At 37.2% G+C, this 9,505-nt stretch overlaps 2 protein-coding genes across 2 annotated transcripts; both read right to left on the bottom strand.

The window, feature by feature from the left end:
* Positions 1 to 4,145: 4,145 nt before the first annotated feature.
* On the bottom strand, positions 4,146 to 5,513 carry LOC113769035 (ATP-dependent DNA helicase pif1-like). The gene has a single exon (XM_027313521.1). It carries the CDS (start codon positions 5,511 to 5,513, stop codon positions 4,146 to 4,148), a length of 1,368 nt encoding a protein of 455 aa, XP_027169322.1.
* A 1,110-nt stretch (positions 5,514 to 6,623) lies between these two features.
* On the bottom strand, positions 6,624 to 8,866 carry LOC113769034. Its single transcript, XM_027313520.1, has 3 exons — positions 8,752 to 8,866; positions 7,183 to 8,502; positions 6,624 to 6,814 (listed from the first exon to the last, which is right to left on the bottom strand). The coding sequence occupies exons 1-3, from the start codon at positions 8,864 to 8,866 to the stop codon at positions 6,624 to 6,626; spliced, it is 1,626 nt and encodes a 541-aa protein (XP_027169321.1).
* Positions 8,867 to 9,505: the final 639 nt, after the last annotated feature.

Here is a 9,505-nt window from a genome sequence, read left to right as displayed (position 1 = left end):
GCACTTGGTTTCTATGTTTGATCTGAAATTTTGATTGTTTATATCAAGTAAAACTGATAAAATATCGCATATTATTATTTGTAGATTTCTCAATAGGTCAGGTAAATAATAGACTTAAGCACTGTAAAATCAGAAGATACCTGGCAGTAGTCATTGCAAGTGTTTTAGCAACGCTTGTCAATAACAGATTGCAGTAAGTTGCTTTATTTGAAGTCTGGAAGGTATTAAGCAAAATTTCATATAAATGACAGTGAAGCGAAGAAAATAACGAGGAATCAAATGTTTATGATAGATGTTTTTATATTTTATATATAAGTATTAGTTTGAAATATGTTTCTGATGCAAGATAGATTGATAGAAATTGGAATTATATGAGAGTTGACAGAATGGAAGTTGGAGACGTAAGAGTATAAGGGAATAAGAATAAAAGACTTACCTTTGCAGGTAAACAAGAAGGCTGCCGTGAACTGAAGAATCTGGGGGAGGTTTCACATAGGATAGTTGTTCTCTAATATGCCGTTAAGCATATATATATTGATATATACATAGACATAATAGCAAGGTTACTTCACGCATGAGTGCACCGCATAGAAAAAAAAAAGACATAATGATGGAATTATAGAATTGTGTGCTGTGGGAAGAGAAGGTTACACGTAGCTTATCAATTTTGTGCGTCATGCAAGTAGTAGTACAGGTGTTAGTAATATGAGCAAGTGAGATGTCTGATGTATTACAGGCATGACTAAAGCAGAGTTTTGCGGTGCTTCTAACTATTATTCATTTATATCATATACCTGTTTTCTTTTATGGCAGTTGAATTGTGTCTTTAGTGCGTTGAAGAGAAGCTTCTGAAAGCAACAAGAGTGATTGATAGTAGACTCTGGTATTCTCTTTGTTGAAGTTAGCACTGGTTTTTGCTTGTTTCTCAGAGGTTGTATAAACTTCTGATAGGCGCGGGACTGGTTGCAAAATGGATGGCAGTTCAATAGGCATATTGGTGCTTTCGTGTCTGAATTGCGCAAAGTCTTTCATGGAGATCTTTGAACATCTCCTTGCAAAGTTTTCTAGAGAAGTTACTTTGTACTTGATTGTTTGAACTATATCTAGCTGCATTAGTCTCCTTTGCACGTAAGCCAGGAGACAAGTTTGATTGATTAAAAATAATATTAAATGTAACGCAGGAAAATATTAGGAATTTAATGCACCACCAGATAGACCCAAAGAATTCGAGGAGAGAGTGAATATTTAACCTCATGCAACGTAAAAAAAAAAAAGTTTCTTTGTTGTTGCAGTGATCAGATTCTTTAACTGAATCAAGAGATAGAGTGACCAGATTTTTTAATATACAAACCGAGGATCCGGCCTTCTCTAATGTAAAAATAAACATTTCTATGCTGTCCAGGTGATCAGATTCTGCAATATTTCTACTTTTTTGCTTAACAAATGACAAATTCTCTTGCCTTTCTGCAAAGTGTGAATCTAAGTGAGAGACAAAGCGATTTTTTTTTCATGTTTCGCTCTGAAACTTGATATTTATGAAGTAGGTTAAATGATGATAATTGTTAATACGATTGCATTTGATATTTAGAAAGTCATCTTGTATAGGACGTACAGATCTACCAGTGTAAAAGAAAACTTGGGACCGGGAAAGAATCTAGAGGTCTTTCTTACCCTCAAGTGATTATCAAGAGGCTTGATCGAGCAGGGATTGGCCGTACTGGAAATTCTTCTCTAATCAAATCTGCAACAATGGCTGGCTGATTAAGGCACAAGAATTTTGTTGAGCTTCGAGGATGGTGCTGTGAAGGATCAGAAGTAGTTCTAATCTATGACCACTTACAAAGTAGTAGCTTGGACGAAGTTTTCCACAAGAATACGAGTTCTGCAATTATCCTCTCTTGAAAGCAAAGGTTCAATATAGCCGTCAGAGTTGTGTTTCATACCTGCATAAAATGGACGAATTCATAGAGATGTGAACACTTGTCATATAGCTTATTTTGTAGCTGAGTTGGTGGGGGCGTGTCAAGGGAAAAAAGTACATGGAGAAGTGGAAATTCTTGCAACTTTTAGTTATAGTAATGAAGGCAGAGACTGAACGAGTAGAAGAAGATTACCTTTGCAAGAGTGGTAATTGGTACATCATGAAAGTGGTGAAGGAGACCTCTGTAAGCTTTGTAAGTGTGCAGATCCAACTATTGCTATCTGTTTAACATGATCATTTAACAGTCTGATTTGCTCCATATATGTATTGATGTCTCTCGCATTGGAATTATCTTCATATTATTGCAGAACAGGGGAATATGTTTTTTAAACACCGGGAGGAAACGATTGAAACCAGTAATATATTTCATTCCAAATGCTGCGTGGGAAATCACTTGAGCGGTTAAAGTTTGAAAATAAGGCTAAACATCTAGCTCACAAGATTCTTCCAGCGAAAGTTTTCCGTCCCAATTTCTCAACATTTCACTGGCAGTCGAATGAAAAGCCGGCCTGGCTACATTTTTTTCCATGCATGATATCAGAGCTAGCAGAGGTGCAGAATTCCTCTCTATGATCATTTTCAAATTTGTTTCCCTTACAAAAGATTCATTTCTGTGTAAGAGGTTTCTTAGAGGCATTATTTCAGTAATTTCTGGATCTTCGTAACTCGTGCTTAATAGTTAATATCCGTAAGTCTGCACCCGAGAATTCAAAATTACGATTTTTATATCTTTCTGATACACAACGTCTCAAAAAATTGCTAATGATTTCTCTGTATATGCCATTTGTTTCCCTTAATGCTTTGTATTGCTCTGCCTTCATTTACACAGTAGCATTTTTTCCTTGTAGGCATAATCTTTTAGATAGAGCTTCACTGGCAGTCGGAGAAGAGCCTCTCTGTCCACTTCGAACTGATTGTAAAGCTTTTGCAGCAGTTGTTGTTGAGCGCAGAAGATTTACTTACATGCAGAATGGCATTACGAATTCTATACTCTGAATGAAGATCTCGTAAGAAGGATAGCAAATAACATATTGGTCAAGATAAGTTTTTTTTTAAGAACAAGAAGCGAATGATATAGGTTAATACGTAGCATTTCGAGCATCAAGATATATACTCAACTTTAATAGTTACTACATGCTCAAACTGGACAATTGGTAAAAGAACAGTTACACTGTCTCGGAATAGACAAATTACAAATATGAGTTAATACGAGAATGCAAACATTATTGTAGTCTAAAATCTTTCTCCGGTTGGGAACTGTCTATCTTGCTCAAAGTTTTCCTCTTTTTTTGCATATTCGTTTCTGACTGAGCAACATCTGTGCTCTTAAAAATAGGGGCATATTTTTCAATGCCACTACGTAGTTGCTAGATTCCCTACATACATTGTGATAGCTATCAAATGAGAAAGAAGATTTAATGTAACGTTTCTACGCTAGCCAGCTTGTAGAGAATGAGCTGTCAGTCTCCCATGACGAGGTACGTAGTCACAAAGCGACTATAGTATTCAAGAAGTACTCAGTGCCCAGCAAACAGATTTTAAAAGTCAATTTTAATGAGAAATGAATTTTAATCAAGAAAAATCCTTTTTATACATTTTAGAGACTTTTTATTCTCAAAGCAACGAGCAACGTGTAACACTTAATGCAAATCAATCATAGATAAGATTTCTTTGTATACGACGTTTTTTGTGTAGTCCGTGTGCGCAGAGAAAAAAGTTAGCGGTCTAATAAGTACTTTCACATTATTTTCTATTTTTCCTCGTGATAATGCAACATATAATTGTCCATGTGAAAATACAGGTTCTTTTAGATACAAGCCAACATAATCTAATGTCTACCCTTATGCTTTGTTAATTGTCATTGCGAAGCATAATCTTAAAGGGAACTAAATTCTTTTAAAGGGGATGGAGCAAAGTTCATCTCCGAACACTGTAAAGGAATTCGAGATATGAAAACCGACTTACCCATATATGTACCAAAAGAAATATCTACCTGAATGACATTATTCCCGAACTCCTTGCATATAAGTCGTGTGCCGTTTGAAAGCCCTTCAGTCGGATTTATATTTCGGATTAACATAACAGGATAGTTTTTCTTCAATTTTAATTCATGTGAAGGCAATCCTTTTGGTGTAAGCGTATTTAGAAAATCTTGGTTCTCCAGTTAGTGCGATGTATCAAGAACTTCATCAAAACTTAGATATGTTTTTTGTGGACCTGGGAATTTGTTGATTAGCATATCATTGATTTCATGCACAAAATCATTCCGCGTCATCAAGATAGCTCTATTAACAATTGACGATGGATCACTGCTGAATGCCACCATATCTGGAAATACCATATTTACCAAAGTTTCCACCGATGAAGTATCGTGTACAAAAGGTAGATTAATTGGTGCTGGGATCTTAATTTCATTCATATAATTTGATATTTCCGTACCATTACCAATTCGAAGTAGAAAATCGCTGAAGTTTTTATCTGAACGTCGCATATTTTCCTTTAGCCTTAGCTTTGTTAGCTGTTGCCATATAGGTGACATGACCAAGCTTGCACTAATAATATCTTCTTTATAGCCTTTTGTTACAACTGGTAATGTTTGGCGGAAATCTCCTCCGAAAACCACAGTTTTACCACCAAATAACAGGTTGCGATCATTGATATCTCTCATCATTTCATCAAACCGTTCGATTGATTTTCGTTTTGCCATACTTGCCTCATCCCAGATAATAAGCTTTGCATCTTCCCAGATAATAAGCTTTGCATCTCTAATCAATTGTGCAATCGCAGTTTGTTTTCCAACATGGCAGCTCTTGGAATCGTCATCATGCAGGGGTATTTTAAATCGCGAGTGTGCAGTACAGCCTCCAGGCAAGATGGAAGCTGCAACACCCGAAGTTACAGTTGCAAGTGCTATGCCACCAGCCGATCTTATTTTTGCAAGAAGAGCTCGATATAGAAATGTTTTTCTTGTACCTCCCGGTCCATCCACGAAAAATGATGCAGAGCTATTACTTGTAACAACATTTAAAATCTGTTCATAGGCATTTCTTTGATCATCGTTCAGTTGATCAATTGCTCGAAGGTCACTCTCATCTACAGCTATATTCCTTTCAGTTTCTATATCTCTTGCTGCCATCTCTTGTTGGGATTGTTGGATCAGTGATGTGTTCAATTGATAATCAAGTAAACTCTTTCCCATTGATCGCAAGTAGTTGTCAATGCATTGCAGTACTTTCACTTCTACAAGATGAATCGGGATTGAAGAATCTCGTTTTATATCTTCATATAGGAATTCCCGAAATTGTAGCCATAGCTGAGCATGGTTCTTTGGGCTGCAATAAACTAAAATAGCAGCAAATAATTGACGCAATGAATTGGGCATTTGGTAGGCAACTGCTTCGGATAAACACAGCTCGGCTGCATTATCTGTTTGTAATAGTCCCATTATATCCGCAGCTTCATGGAATGAAGCACAAACACGTCCATTTACAGTTCTCAAATCCGTAAATGAAGTTGGCTTCCTCACATGCATCAACAAAATTCATAAATAATATCTTTCTCCCTCCGATGGATGTGCACCTAAAATACGGCCAATGACTTCCCTCTGCTTGCGTTATTCCCAAATTTTCGATTGTTGGTTCCATCTGAAGTATTCAGGAAATTGTGCGTATATACAATTCAAATTCTTTGCATAGTCGTCATACTTGTTCATGGAAAAGAATTCTGTTAGCATGGTTTTTTGTAAAGTTTGATTTTTTACAACACTATGAAGCGAGCTTTTTTCTGGAAATGTTACTGGCTGTTTGTTTTCCAAATGTACTTGTAAGGTCATGACAGATGGATGTATTTGATTCAAATCGAAACCAAAAATTCGCCACATTGCTTCGGGAGGGGATACCCATCTCGCTGCAACATAATTTTTTATTTCATCCACATTATTATTTGTCTCAATGTCACTCAATTGATACAAAATCCTATCATGTCCTTTGTATATATACTTGTATATATATTTGACAGCCTGAATCGTGGAGCATATTTCAACATTAATATGACAATTAAATTTTGCTAAGAGGTAAGGACAATAAGGCACTACCCAACGATTATCTAGATAATGGCCGCGTACCTTAACTTTTTTCTTATCATTTCGACGACGGTATAGCGGATATGAGTTGGTTGTATGTATCGTTGACTCACAGAATTGCTTGGGATATCTGTCTTTGCAACCAACATGCGGACGCATACATGCACACGCGGGATTCATAGCACCACAAGGACCATGCATCATGTGCTTAACAACAAGACTATGTAAATATTCGTGCTCATTGATATCAGGTAACTCGGCACAAACAATTCGGTTATAAGTTTCAGGAGAATACATCTTATTCCCCTGTTTTAGAATAATTAAGAAGTGGGCATGAGGAAGACCTCGTTTTTGAAATTCAATAACATACGTATACGCTGCTACTTTTCCAAAAATATTTTTCTTGAAAAGTTCATTTTTTAATTGCTCTAATTTTGCTCTGAACACACGGGAAACTAAATCCGGGTGATTCTCAACCTTATCAGTTTTCAGAAGTAACTTTTTAATTTCAGGCCAATTTCGATTACAAGTCATTGTTAAAAAGATGTCTGGTTTTTCATATCATTGGACTAACGACATTGCATCCATGTAGCGACGCCTCATATCACGAGGGCCTCCAATGAATGATCCTGGAAGAATTATCCGTGTCCCAATATTGGAAGACGAAGATTCTCCTTGTGAGAGACTATCTATCAGGCTCTGATATAACTTTGTTCGAAGCCGCGTCTGATTGTCATTCAACCTATAGAAATCTAACCTCGTTGATTCAATTTTACATACATATCTACAACGTACTGTTGTAGCAGTCTCCCGATATGCAATAGCATAGATCGGTCGTCCTCCCTAATCTGTAGTTTGTAGCAGTAGTACTCTCTATAGGAGACCATATTGTGTTTTCGCTTGTTCTTACGAATCGCTGGTCAATAATAGCCAGGATAAGTAAGGTTTAGTAGTACGATATAGTATCATTTAAAAGTAATAAAGAAATTAGAGCAAGGCGCAAAGAACGCAAATAATTTGCATAATTAGTAAAAAAAAAGATTACATAAACATATACGAAAACATCTAAACACCATATAAGATCATAAGAAAATATAAAACATAGCATGGAGCAAATTACCCAAATTCTCAGCATTCATTAACTGATCTGGTGTAGTTCCAGCACCGGGAGCTAGCTCAACTTCTCTCTCGCAAGAAGTTGCTCCATGCACATTTGGAGTTCGAGCAATGCGATTTATACCTTGATGCCAACCTGGTTCCACACTGGCAAAAATGAGCGGGTATTGTAAAGGATCATAACAACTAAAGTAATGCTTCATAATCTGAGTTTTTCCATTTTTTCCATAAACCTGAATATGTTGTGACGTCACATGCCCATTATCACAATTATCTGTCCAAACAGCACCAACTTGAGATACAGTTGGTTTATTGAATACTTTTTGATCAACTGCAGGGCTAGATTGCAGTACTATTTTATAATTATCTATGTTTGGTAGATTGTGCAAGCCTCGAAAAAACGCAAAATAAGGATTAATCTTCAAGATCCCTTCAAGTTTAGTAATTAGGCTTCGTTGAAATCTATTAGAGATGGATAGCCGATTTACCGTTTCATGTTCAGTATCAAAAAAATATAACTGCACATTCCTCGCCTTCTCACCATCATCAGGGATTAACTGATTTATAAAGTGGTACATTTGACCTTGAATTCTAAAGGTGTATATTCCATTATAAGACTCATTCAATGATTTGTCACAGTTCACCCCAATAGACGTGAATGCAAACATATTATTATAACTTCTAACACATCTGCGAAATTCAATAGCTTCTTCAGAATCCTCAAGATACAACATCATCAGTTCTCTTGGCATCTCAGTAGGAAGTAACTGGATTTCACCAGAAGAACAGCAAAATCCAGGTGGTTCAAACTGAAATTTCTTTGCTTTACAATGCTGGCAATCCGGAATATCCGGTAATATATCAGGCTCAGTGGCAACGACGTTCAATGGATCCGTTGCCAACATCTTACGCCGTTCCTGCCTTGCATCACCTGGTCGAACCGATCTACACTTCTTGTTTGCTGGCGTAGACAAAGTACTACCGCCGGCAATGATAGGCTCTGAGCATGTATCTCTTGAATAACCAGTAATACTACTGTTAGAAGTCGATGGCAAAGCGGTTGATTCTATGCGCATTTCTTCTACATATTCATGCATTCGTCCAACCGATGTTTCTGCACAATCTTGTCTTGTTCTTTTGTTACGTGCATGACTGATAGAACTACCATTTGAACGCGAACAGATCGATCCAACATGATGTCCATCTCGACCGCTCACTCCTTCAGTATCGATATTGACCAAACTCTTACATCTCAATTCCACAGATGAAGGACCGCTGGAAGGTTGCTTGATAGGTACAGAAAGTCTTGTTCTAGCAGCAGTATCTGTTCAAAGGAATAAATATTTCACTGATCTTTGTATTAGCATCGTCAATACATCTAAAGTCCAGCATTTCTCATATCAATTGTAATTTTTCGAAACCTCGACAAATCAGCAGAACAGAAGCACTATCAGGAAAGAGTGATATATGCTAAATACTCCAAGATAACTAATACATGAATTAATATAACACAGTATCCTTCTTATGCACAGCTCACGTATGCTACGTACATCTATAACCACAGTACACACACCTCGGTATTCTCTAGAATTGGCATGAGCATTTGCATTGGCACGCTGCCGGCGCCTCCTCGCATTCCTCTCTCTAGTCGCTTCTTTCAAGCTTACATATTTTCGCGGACGACCCATTAAATAAACTCAGCTATACACAATTAAGAAGGTTCCAATAAGAGTAGTACTATAACTTTTGATTCACAGAACCATAAACAAAACTTACTCCAATGCGCATCCATAAAAATTGAAAGAAAAGAAGCCAAAGTACAGCATATACATTTCCTGGTTGCTTTTGCTTATCCGACGTACTCACATCCAACAACTTAAACTGAAACGGGACCAATCATGTTAATTGCCTATCCTACCCCGCTCTAACAACTGGTCTAGTTTTTTTTTGAATCACAAACTTTATCCTCTAAATAGGAGAGGCCTCTTGTCTGTTACTCCTGTGTTCAGTAGGGCAAGGGAGTAAGACACCAAAAAGGAACAGACGCTCCACCAGCCTTATTCCAATTATTGTTTCATGGCACCATGCTTAACACACCGAATTCAAAATCTGGCTAAAAGCAACAAAACTGTCGAGGTTGGCACTCCAAACTCCGCCGATCGTAGGAAAATCGAAGATCTAGTTTTGCACAGACTAAGAAACAAATGAGACACAGTAATGGAGATTGCAAAGCCTTCGCGCAGCGGTTCTTGCACTTTTTCTAGAACACTTAGGTTCAACTATGAAGAAAGACGTGGTGTAGGAGACAATTCAGTAGGAAGAGACGA

The sequence above is a fragment of the Coffea eugenioides genome, chromosome 4 (genome assembly GCF_003713205.1).
Source record: "Coffea eugenioides isolate CCC68of chromosome 4, Ceug_1.0, whole genome shotgun sequence".
In the NCBI taxonomy this organism is placed as follows: domain Eukaryota; kingdom Viridiplantae; phylum Streptophyta; class Magnoliopsida; order Gentianales; family Rubiaceae; genus Coffea; species Coffea eugenioides.
The sequence above is the reverse complement of the archived record's forward strand: the minus strand, read 5'-3'. Positions and strand labels throughout refer to the sequence as shown.